The sequence below is a fragment of the Boleophthalmus pectinirostris genome, unplaced genomic scaffold, assembly GCF_026225935.1.
Source record: "Boleophthalmus pectinirostris isolate CB_2022bp ecotype Guang Dong unplaced genomic scaffold, ASM2622593v1 HiC_scaffold_22, whole genome shotgun sequence".
NCBI classification, from domain to species: domain Eukaryota; kingdom Metazoa; phylum Chordata; class Actinopteri; order Gobiiformes; family Gobiidae; genus Boleophthalmus; species Boleophthalmus pectinirostris.
The window spans coordinates 12550628-12578591 of record NW_026571190.1 but is presented as its reverse complement, the minus strand read 5'-3'; the positions used below and the strand labels follow the sequence as shown (position 1 = coordinate 12578591).

The window sequence follows — 27964 nt, the reverse complement described above, 5'->3', positions numbered from 1 at the left end:
AGCGGATGGGAAAACATGCTGACTTGTTGTAAAATATATTAAAGGCCATTTTGGGAACCATCTTGAGAATGGATCTTTGTCAGGAGTACACTACTGGGCATGTTTGAGCCAGGTGGACCAGAATAATTAGAAGAAACCTACCCGGAAACAATGAGAACAATTCAATTTAGAATGTAAATAATCATGGAAATAACAGTTCATCCCCAGGTTTGACTACCCCAAATTTAAGACTTTTTAAAGACCTTTTTAAGACCACTTAAATGAAAATTAAGACCAACATCGCACCCATTATGCGGGCAAAAAACACCAGATCCAATTCTAATAATGACCACTACTCACTGGTTTAAATAACAAAAAAATACTGTTATTATAAAATCTCATTCAGAACTAATTTATAGTCATATGCTTTGCTTCTAACAAGACAAACTAAATATTGTTTGTGCATACTCCAAATTAGACGTTCATTCACATTACATGATTTCACATTGTTGTTTTTTTTCTCCTCCCTCTATTTAAAATTGCACTGCAGCCTGGTAGAGTCTATAAAAAATAGGCTAATAAGACTTGGACAACATAATTTAAGACTTTTTAAGTCCTTAATTCAGGAACATGAAATTTAAGACCTTTTTAAGACTTTTAAGGCCCCGTGGCTACCCTGAATAAAGAAGAACTAAAAGTAAAAGCATGTGCCCAAACTTTTGACTGGCAGTGTATGCATTTTTACTACTACTGACAATAAAGAGTTATATAATTGTTTCTTATACCACTTTAAAATATTAATATTCTTTGGACTTGACCAAATTCTGCAAATCATTATTATCTATTTTCATCAAATCAACACTAGACTAAAAAAAATCAGGTTTGATTATTGAATGTGAAATTTTTAATGACTACTTTTAGCTCTAATATTTTATTGAAGTACTGTGCTCCTCCTTGCGTCACTACTGGTGGCAACCCTCACAGCAAGGACAGTCCAGATTTAAGTTTGGTTTGCAGTTGCCCTAAAAAGTATATTCGTAAATAGTAAACTGTATAAAATTATAAAGTTATAAAGTTCAACAATATATGGTAACTTCTAAGCCTTACAGATCAACTTCTATCTGATAAATACAAAATAAAGGCAAACAAAAAACCACACACATCTTGCAGTGTCCATGTGTACCACTAGAGGTCCCTGTACACCTAGAAAATAATGATAGGCCTAATAAACCTTATTTATGACATGTGAGCAGGTCCAACATAAACAGTGGCAATGCAGTAAATCGCTGAATCAGATCAACTAAACAAACACCGTGTTTTAATCCCGCTCCATTTGAACTCACGCATCGCCAGCTCTCAATTACATCAGCTGTTCTGCAATATTTACTACTTTTTAAACACAGTTCTGAATTTATGAAGACAAATCATCCGGGTTTGAACGCTCGAGCTATATTAACAAATGTAGGGAGGAGATATATGACAAATTAGATAATCAGTTGTTTGGTTTCATTAAAGTTAAGAGTCCTACTGGAAAGTGTTCAAAAGTCTTGCTTCTAAATGAGCATTAGGTGAAGGGGCAGATGGACTTATTCAGACTGTGGCTTGGGTCCAGTTGGCGCGATTGTAACTCCGGTAACTAGGAAGGAGAATTACACTGGCTACATCGTTTTATTACTCTGGATAGAGACAGCAGCTGTACCTGGGTGGGATTTGAACCTGTGACCTTCTGGCTCACATGCAACTGTTTAACCCATTTTATTGTAGTCTCTTATTGGTCACAATGAATTATGGGAGGAATCAATGTGATGTAATGGATTGTGTCACAAGATTAATATGGGAATTTCAAAAAATTTATAGAATATTAATTTAATGCCTTACATTTTCTTTTTTTAAATTTTCAAATAACCAAGGGGAAAATATAATTATAACATACATATCAAAATAAAAAAGCATACATACAATACTAATACAAGGATAATGATTCGTTTTTTCAGTTTTTGATTTCGTGTTTAAATGAATAATAAAAAAAAAAAAATTATAAAAAAGGCTGTTTCCCATTTCCGTGGCTTAAACTGCGACGCCGGACTATTGCGCCGCATACGGATTGAACCAGGACTGAATCAGGACTAAAACAGGACTAAACCAGGACTAAACCATTTTCAATCCTGGTTTGGTCCTGGTCTGGTCCCGCCTTAGTCCCAGTCTCAGTCCTGGTCTCAGTCCTTGTCCTGTTCCCAATCTCAGTCCCGGTGTCAGTCAAGGTCTCAGTCCTGAACCCGGTCCCGGTCTGGTCCCGGTCTGAGTCCTGGTCTCAGTCCCGGTCTGGTTTCAGTCTAGTCCTGGATCTGGTTTAGTCCTGGTTCAATCCGTATGCGGCGCAATAGTCCCGCATAGCAGTTTAAGTCATGGAAACATGAAACGGTCGTTATCTGTTTTTTCCATTACTCATTTAAACACAAAATCAAAAACTGAAGAAAAATTTTCTTGTTTCCATATTTTTGGTTTTATATTGAAAAATGAATGAACAAATGATACACGGATTAAAACCAAATGCTTGATGTAATTTTCACATGAAGCTTTTGTCACTTTCATACGTATTAAGGGAGAAAAGAGTAACTGAACACCCAAAACTAAGAGTACTACTTCAGAAAAAGTATACTGTGATAAAACTACTCTTACAGTCAGCAGTTTTAAGGTGGAGGAAACTACCACCTCCTCATCTGTAACGCCACCAGGCCAAGTTACAGGTCAGATCTGCGTAGATGCAAGCCCGCTCACAGTAAGAATGCAGGTTTCTCCGAGTATTGAACAGCATTAAAGAGGGACTGATGCAAAATATATTTTTTTTTTTAAAGCTTTCAATTGTTCATTCATGCATATTTGAGTATTTAAGCAGTCTCTCTGGAGCCCTATGCAAACCTTCCTTGCTCAGCCAACAAGCCATACTCTAACACGACAATTCTCTAAAAAAAAATATATACAAAAACATAAAACAAAACAACACACAGCACCTTGACAAACCTGATGCGATGTGCAGTACTTTCAGTAGCTGGATGCATACTGATTGTGTTGTGATAGTGCTTTGAAGGGGGAGTAACTTAACACAGAGAACAAAGCGAGGCGAGACTAAGAGGGAAAACTTATAAAACATGTCAATACTGTTTTCGGTGAATATAGCATTTTCAGAACAATAAAAGGTTACATGGTGATCTAAATATGTTAAGTGTTCGCAGCCACTACCATATACAGATAATATACCCAGCCTTTAAATACACCTGAACATTCTTGGGCAACTCAATAACTTCCTTTGCCAGACAAGTTACAAAGTGCGCCTTTAAAAAGTTACTTGCCTAAATCTAACTCAACACCGCCCACCTCTGCTCCTTCATTTGTAAACCAGGCAGCTAAAGGTTGCAGAGTTGGCGATGTTGCGACAGTGGCTTTGTTCCAGTTGGCACACATGAGCAGGTTGGCAGAATGGCAGATTGATCTTGGGTTAGTCCAATTCACAAAACTCAAACCAATCTCCCGGTGTAAGCGTGAGATGTGGGGACGGAGATACAGCAGAGGAACAAGAGGCACAGTCAACAAGTCAAGTGCAGATTTCCCAAAGGACCAAAACGTAAGATGTAATTAAACAGGAATGTCTATGGTACACTGAAAGGAGTTGTGAGCAGTGACTTTAAAAAGGTGGTTTTTGGGGTTTTTTTTTAATGTTGAAGATTAGTTAAAGGTGCATTGCGTAACTTTTCTGGTTGAGGGTCAGCCACCTGCTTTTTTCCATGGAGATGTTACTGCTTTGTCTGGAATGTTTCACAGTATGGTATTAAACCTCTCTATCTTCACGGAGAGTGACTGTTTTTCTAGGTATTTTTGAGCTATAAAACCACCTGTAATTGAATGACTGTAAGGTCCATCTGTTTAATGTCATACTGAGGAACATTCCAAGCAGAGCAACGACATATCCATAAAAACTAGAAAATGGTGGACCCCCCAACCAACCAAGAAGTTGCATAGTGAACCTTTAAAGAGCTGTTTTGTTTTTGGTTTTTTTTCAGTGCTGAAGATTAGTTAGATAAAAGTTTTACCTCAGTGAAGTATCGCATTGTGAAAAAAGTGGAAAAAGCTGCAAATTACAGCTATATTCACAAAATTTCACCCAAATACTGTGACAATTGACACGCAAGAAACACATTTCCTAACAGTTAATATATTAATTAAAGAACGTGCTGTCATATATTTTTATCTGTTGAATTATTACTCTTGTACAAATCAGACAAGAGCTTTGGCTCTTAGGTAACAGTTATAAAATGACCTCTACACTTATGTTACATCTGCTCATGTCCAAAGAGGAAGTCAAATTATAGACTTCACCAAAACTATAACTACCATATTTATCGGACTATAAGTCGCCCTTTTTTTTATGGTTTGGGTGTTTCCTGCGACTTATATATTAAAATGTTCAGACTAACAGCCACGAGAGGGCGCTCTAGGCTTGTGTGTCAGTTTTCTGTGCACGTCTCCTACAGAAGAAGCCGCTGTCCTGCTGCAAGTAGTGAAATATTCAGCCGAAAATGGTAATCAAAAAGCAGAAAGAAAATTTGGAGTGAGTGAAAAACTTGTGAGTTACTGGTGAAAAGCAGGAATGGAGAACACAACTTCACAGCAACCCGGTGTGTGCACGGAGTTGCTCAGAAGTGACATCGAGGATGACAAATTCAATGGATTCAGTAGATTAAGTGATTTGGAGTGAGATCATGAGTTTGGTAAACTTATGTTCTGTTGTTTATGCTATAATTATCTGAATAACTGTTAATATGTTACATTAACATACCAGACGCCTATTCAGCCTGTTGTTATTTATTCTATTGTTATTACTGTAACTTGATTTTTAAGATGAAATGTCAGTTCTTAGTCCCTGATTTTATAAAATACATTTCTCCCAAAAAGTGCAATTTATAGTCTGGTACAACTTTTTTTCTTCTTCATTACGTATTTTTTGGCTGTTGCTTGACTTATACTCCAGAGTGACTTCTAGTCTGAAAAATACGGTAGAGAAAAATGCAAGATTTTTTTTCATTATTCATGCTAACTAGGCCTATGTTTTTGTGTAATTATTAATCTACCATATACAGTTCATTAGTATTCAGATGTCTTGGGGGATTCTATTGACTTGAGTAATATTTTGAAGACATTTACGGAGGAAGCTAGTGACAAAAGCTACATGTTAAAGTTATTATTATCATTATTATTATTATTTTTATTTATTTTTTATTTTTTTGAGGATAACAGTATGCCTTAATGTACCCATAGACTATATAAAGAAGTGGACTAATAGAGTTACGCGTTTAGCACTTACAGTGGCAAATTTGGAGTTGAGTTCGATATTAGAAATTCTGACTATGAGTATCATAGCAATCAAAGAGCCAACCCGGAGCAAGGCTGTTGAAGCCCCAAACATTACCGGGAGCAACCTTGGGAAAGAAGGCACCTTATAAGACTGTTATTAATGTTCATATCTTGATTTACGGACAAAATAGCAATATAAACACAAGGACCATGCAGTGTGGGTTAATATGTACATTTTAAGATGGAGCCAGAAGCACTCCCATGCTCACATCCTATCTAGAAGTTTAGGTTACTTATGTCCATTACAGTCTAAGAATTTACTTGTAGTCTAAACTGTAGTATTAAAAAGGTGTGACTACAAAATCATTCAAGATTACTATGAAATTCCATCTTTTAAAAACAACTGCGTAACATTTTTCAGATTTCTCCACTTACAGCCTCACTGCTTTTCACTCAGCAATGGACAATTCCCCAATTTAAAAAATAGAATCACTTAAGTATTTCTCTGCTCTGTGTCCCTGTCAATGTCAAATGAACAGAATGAAATTGTTTTAGCTTTCCTTTATTTTATTTTCAAGGTTTTGCGGCTTTAAGATATTTCATCCACTTTGGTTCATTTGAGACAATTACTTGAGCACTCTCTCAGTTCCAGTTATATTTTCAAAACGAGCTGTCGTCAGGGTCAAATCTGGATGTCACGCCTCACGGTTTGTCTGTCAGTGTTGGAAAAGTAGACATTTACACACACTAGTATAATCTCTACTCACATACAACACGCTAGAAGTATTTTCCCATGCCATGCCAGTGATAATCATTGGTCTAATAAGGAGAAAAATGCATCACTTTTTCTTGTATGAGTCTCATATACAACACGCTACTCATGTTACTTTAAAACCTCTTATTACATGGTTGAAGTATAAGCTCTGATTGCCATAATTGTCCTGGGCCAGATTAAAGCGGGGATACCTGATTTTCAAACTGAAGATATTTAAATCTATCCAACTAGTCCTAAACAAACCTCACAAACCTCATGGCATATCAATTTGTCCACTCGCAAATCTTCAGAACAACTTTTTCCAGACACAGTGTGAAGCAGGGTGGACCACCCTTGGACAGCCCTCACCTCAAAAGTCCTATAGTGACTCACATGACTCACGGCTCAAATTTGGCAAAAGAAAAAATGTTCATAATCTGATGAAGACATTGTCCGCTTGTCTGATTTTCATCACAAAATGCTGCATTCACAAAACTCTTGAAAAACAGATTTGAAGTGGAGTATTTTTGCCAGAAAGATGAGAGAATGTAACTTCTCTGCAATTAAACATCCACTATGTAACTTTTCTGGAGTAGAGTGTCCCATGGTGTTATTGGTTTGCTCGGAATAGTCCACAGTATGGAATTAAACAAATCTATCACCAAGGAGACAAGCAGGTGGCACCACTAGGACAAGCTACTGGTCAGATGTGTGGAGAGACAAGCCCTCACAATAATAAAGCATGTTTTTTAATGTTTATTTACATTTTTTAGCAATTATAAAACATATTTAAACATTCTAAAACATATTTAAATTAAATCTAGATGCGTTAAAAGCCATACAGTGGAATATTTGAGATCAAGTAATAACATGTCCATGGAGACAAGCAGGTAGGACATAAACACCATAAATATTGACCAACCTTTTAAGTGGCTATCACAGCATTTCATTGTAATGCGCTTCCCTGTTACACTAGCTCCCTGTGAATAACATCATGCACATTAGCATCTAGCATGTAGCCACACAGTGCTGTTTCTCTGGCCCTACACTCACCTCATCATCATTACCAGCTCACCGTGGCAACGCGACACAGCACCGTACGCACAAGCTGTCAGACATGCAACTGTACCACATTCTGCGTATTATGCATAATATTTACTTTACTTGCAAACACACACCTTTGCCTATCTCGTTATCTCAGGACCCCTCGTGCTGCTGCTACATTCGTTAGGGGAGAGTACATGGACCGACCCCCCCTAGAGGAAGCGCGGTGACAGTTTTTACACCATTAGGTCCTTACAAGGCTTCATGTAATATTCAAACGCTGTAGGCAAATCATTGTCCCTCTCCTTTTGCTGCTAATAGGTAGAAAAACATTTGCCCGACAGTGGATGAAGGGACAAAAAATACAGGTTTAGAGGAAATTTGCTGAGTGGACTGCTGTAAATATTGTGGCTATGCTAAAATCACCCAGTATGCAAAACAATACTTGGGTGTGTATAATTTATGAAGTTATATAGTTAAAGGACTAATTAAAATACCAGTGTTTATTTTATTTCAGTTATATTTATTCACAGGATTTAATAATGTGGACATCATACAGACTAGATGTTTAATTACATGATTAAGATTGTGTATTAAAGGTGGCTTTTTTGTGACTTATTGTCCTCACAAAAAACACATGGAATCACCTGCTTGTCCTCATAGAGATACATATGTTTTCTATCTCCTGCATTACCTGATCAGACAGAACCACACACTGACAAAACTTAACGAAGATATGTGCGTCTGGAACCATGCTGTATTTCCCTAATATCAGATTGGTGTGATTGACAGGAGAATTAATGAATCAGAGAAACGCATGGTCTGTTTGTGCAGCAAAAAAACTGAAGCTTACACGTAAAAAGGAGGAAAAATAAGACAGAGACCTGAGAAATAGATTTCTGCTAAATTAACAAGCAGAGCACTACACTGTTACTTATCCTGGGTAAAAGAAGTTATACAATTTGCTGTGAATGATACAAGAATTTCCAAGAGATGTTTTCCGTGTTTTGAGAGGCATGTGATAAAAATTTGCAGCTGTGGTTGGATTGTTCCGAGTTAGTACAGAGGTTGATCACTCTGTGGAATATTCTTATTTACTTTAGAGGCCCACTCAGTACTAGTGTGTCAGAGGTGGGGTTCGTCTCCACACTTTGTTCAAGGATTGGCCATTTTTGCCGAGTAAGTTGAGTAACTTTAAAGTTTGTCTGATACATGGATGACCAGATGGCGTGTGATGCACATGTCGTCTGAGAGCTCCTCTGAAAGCCTTTGTTAAGAACAGGTGCTGAGGTGATTAGAAAGACCATCTGCCAAGAGCCAGGTATGTTTTAGGAGAGGCATCGTCATCAGGAGAAGCTTATATAACACCAATCAAATTTCTTTTATGTAATAATTATGCTTTTAAAAACATACCTTGAGTAGTATTTTGTTTCACTGAGCTACTTGAAGAAATTTTCCAGATGACAAAATAGATTGAAATACAAGTTTTCACCAGCTATACCTTCCTATTAGCCTGATTCATCAGCCGGTTTTACTTCGTAGAAACCATCTGACCTCGTAGTGTTTGCTTGAATTTGTTTGCTCGACGGTAGGTGGGAACTTTTTTAATTTAACCAATTGCTGCTATTTGGTAATCATATTTGTAATGCATGCTAACGGGGCTAACTGGTATATTAAGCTTTTCCCAAATCCTGTAGGATGAAGGGTAATAACGTCTTTCCCCTTGATAAAATTCACCAAACATTCTCTTTGTTCCGGCTTTAAATCCTCGATCTCGGGAATCGTTGACAACACTGAATATATGACTCTTCACTGATTGACTGGTGCCCAAACTTGCACTTCCAGGGTTTTTACGAATCGTCTAGTATATTCCGATTCCTGACCTAGCCGCTGGAGAGAAATGAAATTGAGCAGAGGCACTAGGTGGTGCTAGCCTGGCTACCTTCCTATACCATGGGGTTTTCCAGTCTTTGTTAGTGGAGGCCTAAGCACTGCCATTGAATAATAGAGTTATTTAGAGTTTATTTATTTTAATTTTGTCTGGAAAAACACAAATTAATAAGTCAAAAAGGTCAAAACACTCAGCTTTAAGTAACTCAGATTTAAAAGTTCAAACTACCAAACTAGCCCAATTAATATAAACCAACATTTCCTTTGAGTGCATTATCAGCGCTTGGACTGGTAGAAGATTTCCTGTGCACTTGGGAACCCTGACAGGCTAATCGTGCCTTGGAAAACTGTTGCATTCTGGGACATGAGCCCAATGACCCTTATGATTTGGGGGAGTTAGTTCTGGAAACACTTGTCCCGCGTGTTATAATTGTTTCCTCAGTTCGGTGCTTTGCCTGAATTTATGATCAGAGCAACTGCACTGGAGTGGTCCACTGCAGTCTACGGGCCGTAAATCATGTCAGAGCTAGTACAGAACAGAGAGAGGGTTAAGGAATATTTATTTTTCTCACTTTTAACCGCAATTACACGGCCAAGCAAATAAATATTACTGGGGTAACAATTAAAAATAAAATGTTTGAAGTAAATGCAAAAAAAATGACGTTTGTATGATATTTTAAATAGACTACATTATACGCGTTTTCTCACCTATGTTATAATGTTTTCTCGTCAAAAACATTGCATGATTTACTTTTATAGTCGCCAATTAGAGTCTTTGCAATGACAAATAACTAGCAGAATTGTGTGTTTCTGAATTTTTACCCTGGTTTTACATTGATTTGACACAGAACACTTTAAGGTTCAGTTGAGGGCACTCGTTGACTCACATCTCACTCATTCCTTACAGTTGTCCACCAGAGACCGGCTCTTTCCAAATAAAATACAAGAGCTTTAGGACATAAATACCTCAGATACTGTCCAATTGTATTCTGTTACTACACTACAAAAAAGTTAATGAAAGTTAGAATGACTCAAAATTCAGAATGAACAAGAATGTATAGGCCTGAAATATTGGGCTACTTTCAGTGTTTGTTTTTTCGACTAAATTATTTCCAATCAGTTGATGGAGAATCTTAAGAGGAGTCTAACTGAGAATAATCAACACACATTATTAACCAGAACTAAACCAGGTAAAACTAGATTAAATTGTGATCTCAACCATGTGATGATATGATAGTCTGTTAAAGTACCAATATATTGATTTGGTGTCTATTGTTCAACTTCTGTCATAATCATAAAAGTTTAATTCAACCAACTGCACTAATTTGTGAACTTTCAGAAGACGCAGATAGCTTTGGTTACATCTAAAACGGAAATATAAACACTAGAGTCATGCCCTGTGCATCGATTAGTCAATTTAAGTGTGGCACTGATAAAAGCTTTCAGAATGAATGGTATCTCATCAAAAACAACTAAAAGAGCAGTACTAGTAAATGATGATGGTCACATTTTTATATTGCACTTTTCCACATTCGAGGCGCTTAACATCAAAGAATCATTCACCCATTTACACAGACATTCAAAAGTCCTACACAGACGCTGGGGGCAAGGTGGGTTAAATGTCTTCCCTCAGGACACACCAACAACATTCATTTGTGGGAGCTGGAATCACAAATGCCAAACTTGGGACAGTGGATCTGAACTTTCTACAAATGATGTGTTACATGCAAGAATTTGTGTGTGTACTGTGTACTGCTGTCTCTGCCCTGTCTGTGTTCAGGTGCTGTGGGCGGGACCTGACTGGCCAGCTAGCAGCCAATCAGGTTGGAGAGGACCATTTAAAAAGGGCTGTGTGATGCTATTCTTGCTCTCTGTCTGTTATGTTACCTCTGCTAGCCAGGTATTGTTTGGTTGGGAGGTTGGTTATGCAAGTGGGATCCCTATACACCTTGCACCACGTAGTTTTCTTTGTTAGACACACTAGTTTTATCAGCTGTTGCCACCCTTGTTGTTTTGAAGTATCCAAGATCTCTTTTTAGATCAGACAGACTAGGCTTTTTTGATTTCTTTACTTTTGTAGCCTAGTTTTCAGCTAGGCCTGTTTTATTATATTTTCGGTTCTTTTATTTGGCACAACTGGCACGCGCCTCCTCCCACCAACCTTTTGTTTGTTTGTTTTTTGTATACATATTGGTGAATGTTTGGCCTCAAAATAAAACTTAACAAACTGAACTTTGTCTCAGTGATTGCTTTTTAACAGTTGTGTCCCTTGTTGCATCTAGGGGACATAACATGATGTTAATTCTGAGAGCAGGATTCGAACCGCTGACCTTCAGATGAGTGGACAAACACTGCCAACAGAGCTAGTGTTGCATCTAAAAAGACAAGACCCATACAACTCCAGTTAACAAGTTAACTTCTCTTTCTAATTGTTGTGCATCTAAAGTCTTATTATCTCCAATTAAACAACACAACTTCTAAATAACTACAGCTCTAAATGAACTGGCATAAAATCAAAATTGTAATCTCGGCTCCAAGATAAACAGTTACTGACCTATTTTCCACCTCTACTAAACAATGAAACCAAACGTCACCACTCCAACAAAACACAAATGACCTTATTCTACTCAAACGAGATTAACGCTCAGAATTACAGCCGTGTAGATGTTTTGTTTTTGCAGTGAACCTTACAATGACATTTGCAGATGTGGAGATGTGTTTTCTTTGGCCTTACCCTGAGTTTCCGTCCGAACACGACTACTTTGCCTCTGGTCTGCTCCTTCCTGAACCTCCACTCCACCAGGTTCTGTCCGTTCTCCCCGGGCAGCGTCATGTTACGGCGGGCTATGGTGGGATTCGCTGCACCTGCAAAACCGATGGAGAAACCAGATGAGGAATTTTATGGATGAACTAAATCAAATGCAGTGGACAAGGTGTTTAGAGGGGTCTAATAGAAAGACATGGCGGGTAAATGAGGGCAGACCGAAGCTTCTGTGAAAACGTGTAATACGGGAGACGTAAAGGTCAGGTGATGTTAGGACAAAGTATTTATAGGCTGTTCAAATGATATTCTAATTTGACTAACACACTCAATCACAACAATATATGTTTTTACAACATTTATTTTTATTAAGTATTTTTGTTTATGTTTTGTGTTTTGGTTCTAAACTTGCTTATCTATTTAGAAAGTAAAATGAGCTCCTCACCTTGACAAATCAGTTAGCAATGATTATTAGTATTTGTTTATTTAATGGGACCGAGCATTTTAATGAGCAAACATGAAATACATAATACAAGTAAACATGCCAGATTGTTGACACAGGTGGATTTTTATGTGTTGTACCATATTTGTGCTCAGAAAGTATAAAACAGTGTGAAGTAAGTGAAAGCATGATTTGTTTTTTAAGTAGTCATAGTCATCCCTCTGCATGGGCCTATATCTGTGTTTATCCAGGACCTCAGTGATGGACATGTCTCTCTATTCTGCTACATTCTTAAAATATATCTGCTTTACTTGGGACTCTTATATTCATATATACACACTCATTTGTACTCTCAATAGCCTAAAGGTACTGTATATATAAGCATCTATTCACCTGGGTCTAGTGTTATTTCTTAACATTATTATGTATTTATTTAGCGACAACAACCATCTCCCAATATCAGTAGGGGTGGCTGAACTGTCTTGCCTGTTGACACAACAACAGTTAGCTTTGGTTCAAGAAGGGTTCAAAAACTGGTCACGTACAGGTTGATGAACAATTGCTCTAACCACTGAGCCACTGCTGCCTCCCATACAAGTAATAACCAAGTGTAACCATGCTTAGCTTCCGAGATCAGATGAGGTCAGGCAGTCTTAAAGTGGTACAGTAAACCTGTGACGGCCATCTATGATGAGATGCATCCTCAGTATGGAACTCTTAAAGGACACATATTATGAATTATGTTTTTTTTAAGCTTGTAGCCATGTTATAATATTGTTTGCTCATCAAAAAAAAAATCATATCTTGAGTTATATTTTACTTAATTCCCACCTGTTAATAAATCCTGTTTAGTCAGCCTCCTTGATCTGAGTACTCTAATAACATGTGATTTTGAATTTCACAGAATTGTTACGTCACAGGTAAAAGTCTGGCCGGCTCCTGCTCGGTTTTCAAGTTGATAAATCATAACCGGACTCGTTCTAAGCATTACTGCTGTCAAAGCATGTTCATTACAAGGGCATGCCTGTGGTCAGAAAAATTTTGTTACCCTAGTTGTTGTTTCAAGAGCAGTTTAAAGGTCAGTACCAATACAAATAATGCATAATGTCAATACAATCTAAAGTTTAGTTCAGTCATAATCAGTGATGAGAAGAATACTTTGAAAATGTTACAAAATGCTGTAAATGAATATGTACATTTTGTAATGTATTCTGATACAAGTGCCAATTAGCGTACTGTATTCAGAATACTTTTACAGTCACATTAATAATAAATATAATAGTGTAAAAATGCATTAGAGGATTAGAAACGGCTTTATAGTTGTTTCACCATTTGTTATACATTTCTCATCACTAGTTGGAGAAGTTGACATCACACATCCACACACCAGAAGAGAATACCACCATATGAAAATGTAAACATATATCACAATACATTTATTCAAAATACGTTTTCTCAGTAGATGTATTCACTTACTTCCCAACACTGGTCATGATGCTTAATCAGGCGGTAAGATTTCAATATGTCCATTTTAGTTCTACATCTAAACCTGTTTTCCTGAACACGAGTCCTCCAATACGACAAACAGCCCATGAGCAGCTTGTCTGGTTGGCAGTGGAGTGTGCACAATAGAACATAATCGAAGCACATGTTAGACCTGGGCACAAATAGAGCTGTGGTGTGGTGTTTACCTGCACAAATGAGATCTGCAGAGCAACTCCAAACTACATGTGACACTGCTGTCTCCAGCAATCTACATCACAATAACATGTTTCTGCAGCCATCAACGTGCTACAATGAGACCAGGCTGTGCTAGGGCAGAGGCAGAGGGGACAGTGTTTTAATGGACTAAAATTAAGATAAGACCAACAAGGACGGGAGAACGAAACTGAACTAGGACTAAACCCGGGCTGTTCCAGGACTAAACCAAACCTAGGACTAAATCAGGGCTTAACCAACACTGAACCAGGACAACACAACAAGAAAGACCAACAATAACATTCATTGTTATTTCGGAATATTGCACCAAAATGTCTACTTGATGCTGCAATATCCTACATTTATCACAGATAAAGAACAAAAAATTTAGTAAATTGAGTAAAATTGGAGAACAAAATAATAAATAGAGAGCACTGGGTACCATCATTACAGTGGTGGTGAAAATGGCGGTGCAATGATGTCTTGAATTCAGGAGTATAAAGATTACTCAAACATGTGTGAATCTCTCTAAATCCAACTTTCAAAGGGGAAATGTGAAGGGGAAACAACTATAATAAGGCCAAAAGTATTTTTTTGCATAACAGGTCCACTTTAAATGTCAAATGCAGTTTATAAAGCTTGAATCCAGTACAATATACAACATATACAGTCAAATAAAAGTTGATATTTTCCTAACAGCTAAAAGATTGAGACCAACTCACAATACATTCTCCATTGTCAGACACGACTATTGTCCCATATTTCTGTAAAAATATGTCTAGCCAAAACTGGAATGCTATTCACCATGCATCAGCCTGTTTTTGACAATACCTAGCCTTGATCAGATAGGGCCTCAGCACAAGTGGGTGTTTTGAGAAGAATGTGGGAAGAATTCAGATTGACCATAATGACTATATGCAACAGACTTATATCTGAAAAAAATAAATAGAATGTTTCTAGTGTGACAAGTTGATTTATATATCCTACAAAACTACAGTTACAGCTGTAGTAGTGATAATATCTCTTTTACTGCTACTATTATTACTACTTCCTACTACTATTACTACTACTACAATTAAAACAAAATGTAACAGGAAGCTGAAACCCATGGATAGCTCCCTTATTTTAAGCATTTCTACTTCTCAGTACAGCTACTATGACTAACACTAATACTTCCAACACTACTACTAATACTAGTACTACTATACTAGTAAATAATAAACAGTGTAATAATGATTTATACCTGCGAGTATATGCGGCTCTGTCTGGTAGTGACTGTCCATTCCATTGGCGTAGATGACTCGGAGAGAATGATCGTTTCCCACTTGATAACTGTTTCGGAGTTGGTCTGTGAAAAGAAGACAACAAATAACTAAATACAAAAGAAAGAAAGAAAATTATGTTTTATCAAAATTCAATAGGCATGGTTAACTATAATGATTATGACACCATTAAAATATGCATATATTGTCAATAATGCATGTCTGGAATGTTCCACTGTATGAGATTAAAGTCTCTGTGTAGACATGCGCTTGATGCCAACAGGCCAAGCTACAGGTCAGATCTGAGGAGAGGCGACCCCACTTACACTAAGGAATTTTGAGCTATAAAAACATCTGCAATTGAATACATGCAAGATAAATGGGTTTGATGACATACTGTGGAACATTCCAGGAAAAGCACTAACATGTAGAGACAAACAGGCTGTGTATCTCAGAAATATTACATAGTGTAGCTTAAAACTGAAACTACAATTTGTTTCTAAAAGTCCAACAGTACAATTTTGCTTCAGTTAAAATTTTACTTCATCAAATTAAAAAGCAAAAATGGGCTATTTTTAAAAAGTCTTAGCTGTGATGAACAAGATTAAACCAAACAGACTGAACTGACTTATAGTGGTGATATTTTTACAGGAGGATTATTGCACATTCTGGTTTGGGAGAAAAATAAATTTGGATTTGCATAGTATCTCCCTATAGTCTCAGTGATTCTCAAAGTGTGGGCCAAGTTCCTTCCAGTGCTACTCAAACGTTTTCAGTCTCTGTTCATTTTATCTGTACTATCTATAATCTATTTCTGGTATACATTTTAGTCCAGTTTTAGACTTGATTTAGTCTGGATCTCTTGTAGTAGTAGTAGTAGTAGTAGTAGTAGTAGTAGTAGTAGTAGTAGTAGTAGTAGTAGTAGTAGTGACTAATAGTAGTGAATGATAGTAGTAGTAGTAGTAGTAGTCATTTTTAGTTTTTTAGTTTTCTCAGTTCAAGGCAAACTACATGTTCTGTTTAGAAAGACTGAGTATGAATAATGAGTATTAGCAGCAGCAGCAGTAGTAGTAGTAGTGAGTAGTAGTAATAGTAGTAGTAGTAGTAGTGAGTAGTAATAGTAGTAGTAGTAGTAATAGTAGTAGTAGTCATTTTTAGTTTTCTCAATTCAAGGCTCAACTACATGTTCTGTTTAGAAAGACTGAGTATGAATAATTTGTACTAGCAGCAGCAGTAGTAGGAGTAGTATTAGTAGTAGGAGTAGGTAGTAGTAGCAGTAGTAATAGTAGTAGTAGTAGTATAAATAATATTGGTTGTCATAGTAGACATAGTTGAAAGTACTTGCAGTAGCAGTAAACTGGCATTTGACCTCATTTAAGGCTAAACTGTAGTAGTAGAAGTAGTAGGAGTAGTATTCATTCAAGGTTAACCCTGCTGGAATTTCACGATGCCTGTTCTATTTTCTTTGGAAAGGCCCAGAATAAATAATGCACATTTATAGATAAAGGGGAGTGGTTCTCGTCAATGCTTTTGAATAACTTATTTACTTTGATTCACGTAGTGCTCGATGCAGGTGCTACAGATAGTGCTTGTGTTTGCTCCATCACAAACAGACTCAGTGGAATACCTGTACCAAAGTTCATTTTCCTTCATTTACACAGGCTATTTAGCTAAAGAAGACCTTCCCTTAACATATGAGTTTTTTGTTGTTGTTGTTTTGGATATTCGTTTTTTAACATAATTTATTCATGCTCTTCAGTGAAATACCAAGCTATTTTAAATACAAACTTCGTATAAATATTTTGACATCTAAAACTTACCAAATCATTAATTATTTAGCATTTTTTTAACAGTAATTTTAGTCATTGTGTGCTTTTTATATTAAAAGTGCGCTATGGAACTTTTCTAGTGAAGATCTGTCACATAGTTGTCTCCGTGGTGATGTTGAACTTTTGTCTGGTATGTTCCACACTATATGGAATGAAGCGTATTACCTCCATGTAGACAATTACAAGTCTAATCTGTGGAGATGCAAGCCTGCTCAGAGTAAGAATGGGTGTTTTTTTAAATGTCCCATATTGCACAAATTGACGCTTGTGAGCTTTAAACCAGGATAAAATGTTGTTTCTACATCAAAAACAGACCTGGAGTTGAATTTTGTTTCATTTACACATATTTGAGTAACTCTTTATTATTAGTCTGTCTGCATGTCCAAACCTCTAAATTCTCCGTTCCACCTTGTGATGTCATGAAGTGGTAGTTTACAGGTTAACAGCTACATTTTACCTTTTGTTTAGTAGAGATTAGGAGAACACCAGGGCTAAAATTACCCAAATGATTCTAGTGTATGGATCTTAAAAATACAGTGGAACATTTCCTGTATCACCACATGACATCACAAGGTGGAACAGGTGGAATGTTTTTCTGTTTGAGATAAGAAGTCAGTCTAAATATGCAGGGTTTGCATGTGTTAAACATGTGTGAGTGAAACAAATAAAACAAAACAAAATTCTAAGGTATGCTTTTGACGAGGAAACAACTTTCAAAAAATATATCTTTTCCCATACCAGAAAAGTTACGTACTACCCCTTTAATACTCATAAAAGTACAGTTCTTGATTTTGCTATTGAGGAACAGATCCAAAGTTGATTTTGATAAAGTTTTAGTGTCAGATAAAACAATATTTTTAGCCAGAAGTTTATGTTGAGGTTGCACTTGGAGTTTCAGTGTGTGGTTGTGAGCTGGAGGCATTATAGCCATTTATGTTGGAATCAAAGAGTCCACACAGAATCAATGTAAACTGCTCTTTTCCCATGATGCACCAGCTACAGACGGTGTTAGAGGAGCTATAGGGCCGGTAGCCTTTCCACGAGCGCAGAGGTTAAAGGTCAAACAAGCAGAAATACAAATATATATATAAACACACAACGTCTTACAAAGTTTGTATTGTACTTTCTGACAGGGAGCAAGAGGACACAAGAAGAAAATAAAATGTAAAAGTTATTAAAAAGACCGTTATTGCAAGAAATAAGCTAAATTACTATTATTATTTTTTATTTTTTTACTTTATTGAAAACTATTGAGAACATATTATGAAAATTATAATACCTTGCCAGTTTCTCAAAGATCTTTTCTGAACTTTTGTTTCAATTAGTGATGTATGATTTAATCATTTTACTTCTAAATTGGAATTTGAATAATATTATATTGTTTAAAGTGTAGGAATGTTTTAAACAAGCAGAATTTGAAAACATCTGTAAACAGTTATGGAGATCAACTATTTTGATTACGTTCAATGTACGATAAATCATTTTTGGTAAATCATTTCATCTTCTCATATAATTTTAAAAGTGCAATATGTGACTTTTCTTGGGATACGTATATACATTTGAGCAATAACAATAAGTGTAAGTGAATAAATACAAGAAAGATCAATGCCATACTAAGGAACATTCCAGGCATCTCCATGGAGCAGGTGCTGAATCCTTTTGAGAAGCTATATAGTGGATCCTTACATTTCCTGACAAAGTCCATTAATAATTCATGAGTTATAGAACATTCCTCTAGTTGAATATTTTTCTTTGTATAAGTAGGTAGAACATAAGACTTTCCTCCTTCAAAACTCCTGCCTCTTGTTGTGTACTTGGTGCAGTGTTTCCGCTCTGATATATTCTTTTCCAAACTGTAACAGGAACTAACTCTTTAAATTGAAAATAAAGTGTTTTTTAGTTCAGTAAAAAGATGAAAACTTCAACTCTCATTTCCTTGGGACAATCATTTTATATTACCGCGCTCAGAGGGAGGGGCCCGTCAGGCTGTGGCATATCCTGTGGCCTGATTCTCTGTCTGCCCATAATCAATAATGTCCACCATATTGTGTTGTTTTATCAAGCACACAAGATTTAACAAATATGTCTGAAAGTTCTGGTGCTTCATTTTTTGAGACCATTTTTAAAAAGTCTGAATAAATGTCTGTCTATTTGTATTATTGTATTGTCTGTCGGGGTGTATTGTTTTTACTGTGATTTTGTTTTATGATTACATCAACCTGCCTAGGGACAGCAGATGGAAATTAGCCTTGGGCTATAATCTGATAACATATTTACATATCATGTATATGTTCATTAATGTGTTTTGTCCCTATTTTCTTAAATAAATAAATAAATAAAATCAACCTTGCATTTTTATTTAATTGCAATTTGACATCAACCTGCCTTGCGGATTGCTATTTTATTAAAACTATTATAGCATATCGTCTTTCTACAAGACCAATATTTTATTATTTTTTAATTTTTATAATTTTTTTTGCATTGTTATTTGGATTTTGGTTAAAATTGTTCAGGTAAATTGTAGTGAAGGTATATGTAGGATTAGTGATACATTTGCATCTTACCTTGCACAAGTGTGTAGAAGGAGTCTATGGAGGACAGGTTTGTGGTGATGGACACGTCTTCGTCTCTTCCCGATGTCTCAATGTCCACGGCAACGGCCCCTGACGACATGTCGCCATGGAGATTTGTCACAACACCCGTGGGGAAGGTCACGTTTGTGAGACGGCCCTCGCTGTCATAACTGCAACAAAGATGCTGATATTACTGATAGCAGTAGTAGTAGTAGTAGCAGTAGTAGTACTACTAGTAGTAGTAGTAATTGCAGTAGTAGTTGCAGTAGAAGTAGCCTAGTAGTAGCAGTAGCAGCAGCAGTAGCAGTAGTAGTAGTAGTAGTAGTAGTAGTAGTAGTAGTAGTAGTAGTAGTAGTAGTAGTAGTAGCAGTAGTAGTAGTAATGGCAGTAGTATTTGCAGAAGAAGTAGCCTAGTAGAAGCAGTAGCAGTAGCAAAAGCAGTAGTAGCAGTAGTAGTAGTAGTAGTAGTAGTAGTAGTAGTAGTAGTAGTAGTAGTAGTAGTAGTAGTAGTAGTAGTAGCAGTAGTAGTAGTAATGGCAGTAGTAGTAGCAATAGTAGCCTAGTAGTAGCAGCAGTAGTAGACGCAGTAAGTAGTAGTCAAGTAGTATGGGTAGTAGTAACTACAGTAGCAGTCGTAGTAGTAGTAACAGTAGTAGGAGTGGCAGTAGAAGTAGCAGCAGTAATCGTAGTAGTATAACATAAACAATACCTGTGTTGTCATGGAGGTGTTGTTATTTCATCTAGAATATTCCATAGTATGGCATTAAATGTATCTTTTGCATTTTCTCAGGTAGAGGTATCTTTATGGCTCCAAAGTACCTTGAAATGCATGTATTCTTACTTAAAGTGGGCTTGCCTTTCCACAGATCTGACCTGTAATTTGGCCTTGTCGTGTCACTTGCTTTTTTCCGTGGAGATAAATATGTTTAATGCCATACTTGAACATCCCAGACAAAGCAATAACATCTCCATGGTTACATACAAAGAGAACCTTTAATGAAAACAGAAATGCAGATTTAATAAGTTTGAAATCCTTTTGTTTATCCTTACTTTAGACATTGTTTTGTTGGAAATGTGAAGTGTCTTTCAAATCTCCATTTTGGGTTAAAAATATATTATAGTATGATTAAATTAGGAAACCACTGTCACAGCTGGTTATGTGTGGGAGAATGGTTTTCAAAGCTCCCACTGTGTTTGAACGCACATGAAAGCAGCACCATTTTTACTTTACTCATCTGTTATATTTATGATCCAAAAGGCTGCAGGCAAGTTCCCACCCTGGCGCCTATAGTGGTTCAATGCAAATGTAAAAACTATAGTTAAGGTATGAATACAGCTATTGTGAGTTTAGAAAGTACAAAGTAATATTTCTAAGGTGTAACAATTGAACAAAAGAATAAAGTTATTTTTCCTTCTCTGTAATGCAGGAGTGATTTTTTAGTTCTTGGTAAATAATAGTTTTCATTCTGTATTGAAAAGTGACATTGAGTAGTATTAAAAAAGTTTCCCTTTTCATTAAATATTGAAAAACCTGGCTTTGTCAAAGTATCAACACTAACTCACTACTACACATAGTACACATTTACTGACACTTCTTATAGTTTAGAACTTGTCAGAGTTTGCTATTGTGACTATGATAACTAATATTACCACACAGTATCACTAGTCTTTGTGAGGATACGTCCAATTGTGTTGAGATTGGAAAACAAAAACTATAATATACAATTTATATATATATTATATATATATATATATTTACCTCTTCTTAATTTCAGTGTAATATGAAAGTATAATATGTAAGTAAATGACTAACAAGCATTTTATGCCTAGATGCCCTTCCATTTGTCAGCCCTACTTTGACTTCCACTAAAATCTATACTTTATCTAATTCACTTGAAGAACCTATATTAATAATGTTGTTGTTTCCTCATCACAAACATATTTGGAGTTGAGTTTCATTCACACACATTTTTTTTCTTAAATGGACAACACCACCTTGTGATGTCATCTGGTAATACAGGAAGTGTTCCAATGCTTGTTTTGTTTTTAACTCCATACACTAGACATGTCAAACTCAGGCCTGGGGGCCAAATTTGGCCCGTGATATAATTATATTTGGCCCACGAGATCATATCAAATATGTATTAGAGATGCCCGCCGGCTACAGATAGTCTATAGAAACATTATTTATAGAATTTTTAAAAATTATTTTATATTATGCTTATTCTGGATTCAGTGTTTAAGCAAAACTATTATTAAACATTTATTTTAATAAGAAAAGGTTTAATATTACATATCTCAAAAGAAGAGAAAACATGTAGATCTTGTTGAAATTTTTCAATAAATATTTAGTTTGGCCCACGACTTACTCCCAGTTTTTAAAATTTTGGCCCTTTGTGAATTTGAGTTTGACACCCCTGCCATACGCCTTCACTAAAATCATTGGATAATTTCAGCCCTGGAAATGCCAATCTCTACTAAGTAAGAGGTAAAAGCTAAAACACAACTCCAGGTATGTTTTTGAGGAGGTAACAAAATTATAACATGCCTTAAAGCTTGCAAGAGTCAAATTTGCATAATGCAGGACTTTTAATACATTTGCTGGGTCACTACAGGTAACAAAATCTTTTAATCGTGATAATGTTGCTGATCTAATAAGGATTTACGTCATAGAACCTGATTTTTGTTCATGAATGAAGTGTAGAGAGATTTCAGTGCCCAAAATGTAGCAGATCTCGCCCACAACCCTAGATAATCGGCCTATCAAAATGTGAAAATAAAAAGGTGTAGCCAGTTTCTTTTGTCCCCTCTCTTTGGGCTGAGACTCCACTCGAGCCACTCACTCGTAGAAGGTGGTCCAGCCGATTTGGATGCTCTTGGTGGCCAGCAGTCCACTGTTGCCGTGGTAACTGAACAGCACCAGCTCCTGCCCCTGCGCCGTGAGAGACTTGAGCCCTCCGTTTGTCCCGATGGTGAGCCAGATGACCTGTAACACGGAGAGAGGCAGAGCACCGGTGTCACGCCAAAATCTGCACCCCCCAGGACAATGGAACAATACAGAAAGAAGTCAGGCTGAAGGGAGAGGGTTGAGGGTTCGAACCTGGTTGTCGGGGGCAACCACACGCACTGGCATTCGGTTTGTGTCGCGGCGTATTCGGAGGGTGTTCCCGCTGCTGTCTGTCACGGCTGTCACATCCTCCTCATTACTGAAAAGAGACGAGAATATGAGAAAATCTGTGGAATTCAGTGGAAACTTTAAAACTGCTATAACAATTTCTATGCAGCCATGTTTGAAAATCTTTTACATTTGATACTGTTTGTTTTATAAATATCTGTTTTGTATGAGATGTTTTGTCTGCGGGTTCTGTTGATGTCTCTTGGCCAGGAGGTGGAGAACAGATCTTTGAATCTCAGTGGGACTTTTGTGGTTAAAAACAAAACAAAAAAAATCCTGAATGATCCTCTGCATGCTCTTTACTCAGAGTATGAGCTATTACAATCAGGGAGAAGGTTCCAAAGGGGACAAGAACCTCTGTTTCCCACACTTTTATCAAATTTTAATGTGCACCAAAACACATTTAGGAGATTTCACATGTGCTCCGAAAGTGTAAAAGTTCAGCTGTTGAGGATTTATTGTACACTGCAAAAGCTTAAAGTGGCCTATAATGATGCCCTCAGAATGCTGCTGAAAAAGCCCTGGGCCAGTAGTGCTCTTGTAGCGGTGCTGGTGAACCCCAGGTGTAGTGCTAGTCTAGTGTAGCACCAGTCCTGTCTGTGTAAACACTAGTATAGCTGTGTTTTTGTTTGTTTTGTTTGTATATGGACCTTGCAGACTACACACTGTAAACTGAAGAATTGTAACTAACCATCTTGTGTCTTTTTCATGTACTCTGGCTTTATGGGTTATGCTTTTTATCTGTTACACATGATAGCAGCATGAGTGGATATCCAGAAATAAAAAAAATCTCAATAAATAAAATAAAGTTAATCTTAGATCTTAAAAACCCCAGCCTCACAGCTCGAGTACCTGTAGCTGAAGTTGTACTTGTAGTCCCCGGTGACCAGGGACATGGTGAACTGGTGTGTTCCATTCAGGTCAAACACGTAGAGCTCCTGAGAGGCTGGAGACGCCACCTCATAAGAGCTGGGGCCAGACGCCAGAGAGCCTACAGCAGAGAGAGAGGGTGGGTGAGTAATTACATAAGTTAATTTAAAATAAAACAACGCAAAGGGATGTGTGAATTGTGTTAACATAAACTTAAAACAGATCCTCTTCCTCCCATAATACATGGTCGAGAGTTAATTTAGTGTTTAAAATTAATTTGAATTCCTTATGGCCATTTAGTGATATGATAAAATAATCCCAAAAGCTGTGAGTGGAACATTTGCCAACTACTTTCTGTCAACTCATTTCCAGTTACACAAACAATCATTAATCATGTCATTGATGTTATAATGAAAAATACAAGACTATTGTCGTATGTTAAGCTTTTTTGTTATTTATTTAAGTAGGAAAGCACAACTCTAGTTCAGAATAAATTACAACTATTCTTTCTTTAAGAATACATTATATTTTGTTCAGGCACCTAGTCTTTAATTAGATAACCTTTTTTCATTATGTTCATTGGACATACTGGCTTATTAATACAAATGGGACCACTGACATCAAGCAGATTTTTCAGACCATTTTTCCGAAACCATCCTGTCAGGATTCAGAAAGGCCGGAATAATTCTAACTGGAACTGATGCTGAGTCTGACAACAGCTATACAGAAGAGGAAGTGGCGCTCTGTTTACCTCATGGATCTATGGTTTATCTCCGGAAGTGACACCGAGGAAGAATTCAATGGATTTAGTGATTTGGAGTGAGATCGTGAGTTTGGTAAACTTATGTTATGTTGTTTATGCTGTAATTATCTGAATAACTGTTAATATGTTATATGTAATATGTTAACATATTAACTCTCATTCAGCCAGTTGTTCTCTATTCTATTCTTATATATATATTCCTATAGCTTGCCTTTCAAGATGAAATGTCGGTTCCTGGTCTCTGATTTTATAAAATACAATTACCCCAAAAGTGCAACTTATATATGTTTTTTTCTTCTTCATTGCACATTTTTTGGCTGGTGCGACTTATAGTCCAAAAAATACGGTATTTAAGATCCAGTTTTCCTTTCTCTTACCTGTGGGCGGCTGGTTGCGTCTGATGGCTCTGATCCGGATGTTGCCCAGGTCAGCCACATAGAGGGTCCCGTCCGGCGACACCACCAGAGATGACGGGCAGTTTAGTCTAGCATCTTTAGCATAGCCATCCCCAGTCTGATAGCAGTCGCAGTTAGCGTCATTCTGTACATGTAGTATAGAGATACAAGGGAAGAGAGAGGGAGAGAATAACATTACATCATTAATTCAAGTGAACATTAAATAGTACAACTGGCCACCAAATCTTGCCAAAAAAAAAAGTAAAAATTTATTGTTTAAATCGTCCTCAAAATGGTGTTCAAAAAAGGTAAAAGTCATGCCTAAAAATATTTAATTTTCATTTTTATTTTAAACCTAGGTGTGCAAAAATAAGGAATTATTTACAGTAAAAGCTGCACTATGACCCTGGAATATTGTCAGTGACAGTGTGACAGTGTGGCATTTATTCAGTTAGAAGTGAGATTGCCTGTCCATAGATCTGACTAGTAACATGGCATGTGTTGGCATGACATCTCAATGCATACAAGTAGGTGGCAGAATATTACATAAAAATAATATGACGCCTTTTATTACATGTACATTTGGTGGGACCTCAGATAAATGTTGGTGGGGGATCATTTCCATATATTCTGGGGGTGTCCTAGACTGGTAACATTTTGGAAGGATGTGCAAATTGAAAACTGTTTGGGGATCAAAATTATATTAGAGCCTTCTATTGTGCTGTTGGGGATTTTTCCAAATGACATAAGAGCAAATAGTAGTTTTCGTTTGCTGAAAATTTGACTCTTAATTCCCAAGAAAATGATAACGGTCTCCTGGCTCAGGCCGCTGCCCCCCTCAATGACCCAGTAGAAAAGTCAAATAAAGGATGCATATCTTATAGAGCAAATAACTGCAAGGTTACAAATGAAGAAAGATTTATTCATGGATAAATGGTCTTCAATTGCAAGCCTATATTTCAAATGGATGATTATGTTTTATAGAATTTTTTTTTTGTGTGTATTTGTGAGTTTATGGACAATATTATGAATAGTAAATGAGGAGACAATGTGACTGCGTCTACACTGTACTTTATTGTCATTTTACTTTTATTGTATTTTTACTGCTGTTTCATAACTACATGGCTTGCACCAAAAATGATTTAATAAAAATAAGCAAAAAGATTACATTATGCGACAAAAAGTACATTGCCAATAAGTATAGGATAAGTATTATGTGGGAGTTAGTCGCTCATTTGATGAGCCCACCTGATCATAAACTCATGCTGCCCACTACTTGTATTGCATTTTATTGTGTCCTTGGGCAAGACATGGACATAGCATGTCCTCGGTCTGCTCCGTAGACTGTATAAAGAAGTCAAATGAAGCTCACTGAAGCTAACAATTATAGAACAAATTTGGAGCCGAGTTCCATATTAGGAATAAGAGCTGATTTATGGACAAAACTGAACATTTTAAGACCAAAATAAGGAGCCTAACAGCAGCAGTTATGGCGTGAGGTGCGGCGTTTTTTCAATACAAAGTGAATCAGGAAGAGAGTCGATGAAGCCGGAAGAGTGCCCATACTCACTTCCTGGCTCCTAACTAGATATGTCCATTTGTATATCAGTCTATGAGCTTCCCATATAGTATCACACCAAAAGACAGAGAAGCTGGGGAGAATAACGTTACATCAATAATTCAAGTTAACGTTTAATAGAGGACAAGTGGGCACCGGCTCGGACAGGAGGAGCAGAACCCCTCGTGAATGTAATGCTCTGATCCTGATGTATTATTAATAAATTGTCTGCACTGGAGATAAAAGTGAAATTCATAGTGGCGTTTTATTGCCTTATGTGCGCTTCTAATCTCAGCCAATTCACTGCGCGCACTTCATCCCTCATTGATATGGACAAGACAGTTTTGTGGTTGAGTCATTTCAGATCAGCGATTCTCGTTCTGATCCATTCTCCATGAGCCGGCTTTCGGCAGAATCAAAGTTGTTTCGCCAGCTACAGAGTCATACAGGATTTTTGACACAGTGGGTTACAAAATTTGAATCAAATCACACAAGATAATGGAAAATCAAAGAGTGAAATAATAGTATAGATGTCCCCAGTGCATTCACAACATGGTTAGCTGATATCGATTTTACAAAAGCAGAAGGAAAGAATAAACACAAAATCAAACTTAAAGTGCATAAAACAGGTTTTGATGATTCTCTAATTCTAACTTAATTTGATGGGATAATATCTGCTGTAGATGTAAATTATAGTTTTACACCAATTAAAAAGCAATTTGTGAAAGAAAATTGAAAAATATGTTGAAAATTACAGGAAGCAGAGAAATTTTAGAGAGCTGAAAATATTCTATCCAAGTTTGATACAATTTACATGAAAGAAATAAAATTTTCTTATATTTTTATTTGTCAAATAATAATTTGTACATTATTAGAGTTTTGGCCTACTCTACAGCATGGTTGCTAGGTAACAGCTCATGATTTCCAACCAGGATGTAACATTTTTAAAACAAAAAAAAAAAAGCAAACTAGGATAATTTTTTTTTTTTTTTTTTTTTTTTAGGACAATATTAAATCAATATTAACAATATTTTAGTGAAATGAGTAGTCTAACCTGTCATAGGAACTTTAATACATTATGAAGGGTGAATGTTAATATGTTAATAACTTGCCTAGAATGTTCTACAGTACGGCATTAAACATAACTATCTCCAGAGAGAAAAGGAGGTGGCACCACCAGGCCAAGTTACAGGTCAGATCTGTGAAGAAGCGAGCCTGCTTACAGTAAGAATGCATGTTTTGAAGGTATTTTTGAGCAATAAAATACTATATTGAAAAGATGTAAGTTCAATAACGTACTATGGAATATTTCAGCTAATGCAAGGAGGTTGCGAATTCCCCTATGAGAAAAGTTACATTGCGCATTTTTAATAAATAAAAGAATATGGAGACTTATATGTTGAAATGAACCATACCTTGCAGTCACACTCAGAAAGTGCTCCAGCGAGATGTGTAATTTCTCCATCTGTTGACACCTAAAAGAAAGATAAATATTGTTAAAAATAAATATAGAAAAACGTACAGAGAAAACAGATTGTATGTTAAATCTGTAGGAGTAGTTTCCAGGACACTTTAAGTAATAAATGTTTTTCCTTGTTTTAAAATGGACTATGCTGTGTGCA

At 36.5% G+C, this 27964-nt stretch overlaps 1 protein-coding gene across 6 annotated transcripts in view; it reads right to left on the bottom strand.

Annotated features, from left to right (window-relative positions):
• The window catches only part of LOC110167606 (teneurin-3-like), a 595717-nt gene that overhangs the window by 24844 nt on the left and 542909 nt on the right, over window positions 1–27964 (bottom strand). For all 6 annotated transcript variants that reach the window (XM_055158090.1, XM_055158089.1, XM_055158088.1 and 3 more), the window contains 8 exons: window positions 27758–27817; window positions 24767–24929; window positions 23609–23747; window positions 22682–22787; window positions 22425–22567; window positions 19573–19751; window positions 15161–15265; window positions 11751–11881 (listed from right to left, as the gene is read on the bottom strand). In XM_055158090.1, coding sequence (XP_055014065.1) covers window positions 11751–11881; window positions 15161–15265; window positions 19573–19751; window positions 22425–22567; window positions 22682–22787; window positions 23609–23747; window positions 24767–24929; window positions 27758–27817 — 1026 coding nt within the window. The remainder of the gene's footprint in view (window positions 1–11750; window positions 11882–15160; window positions 15266–19572; window positions 19752–22424; window positions 22568–22681; window positions 22788–23608; window positions 23748–24766; window positions 24930–27757; window positions 27818–27964) is intronic.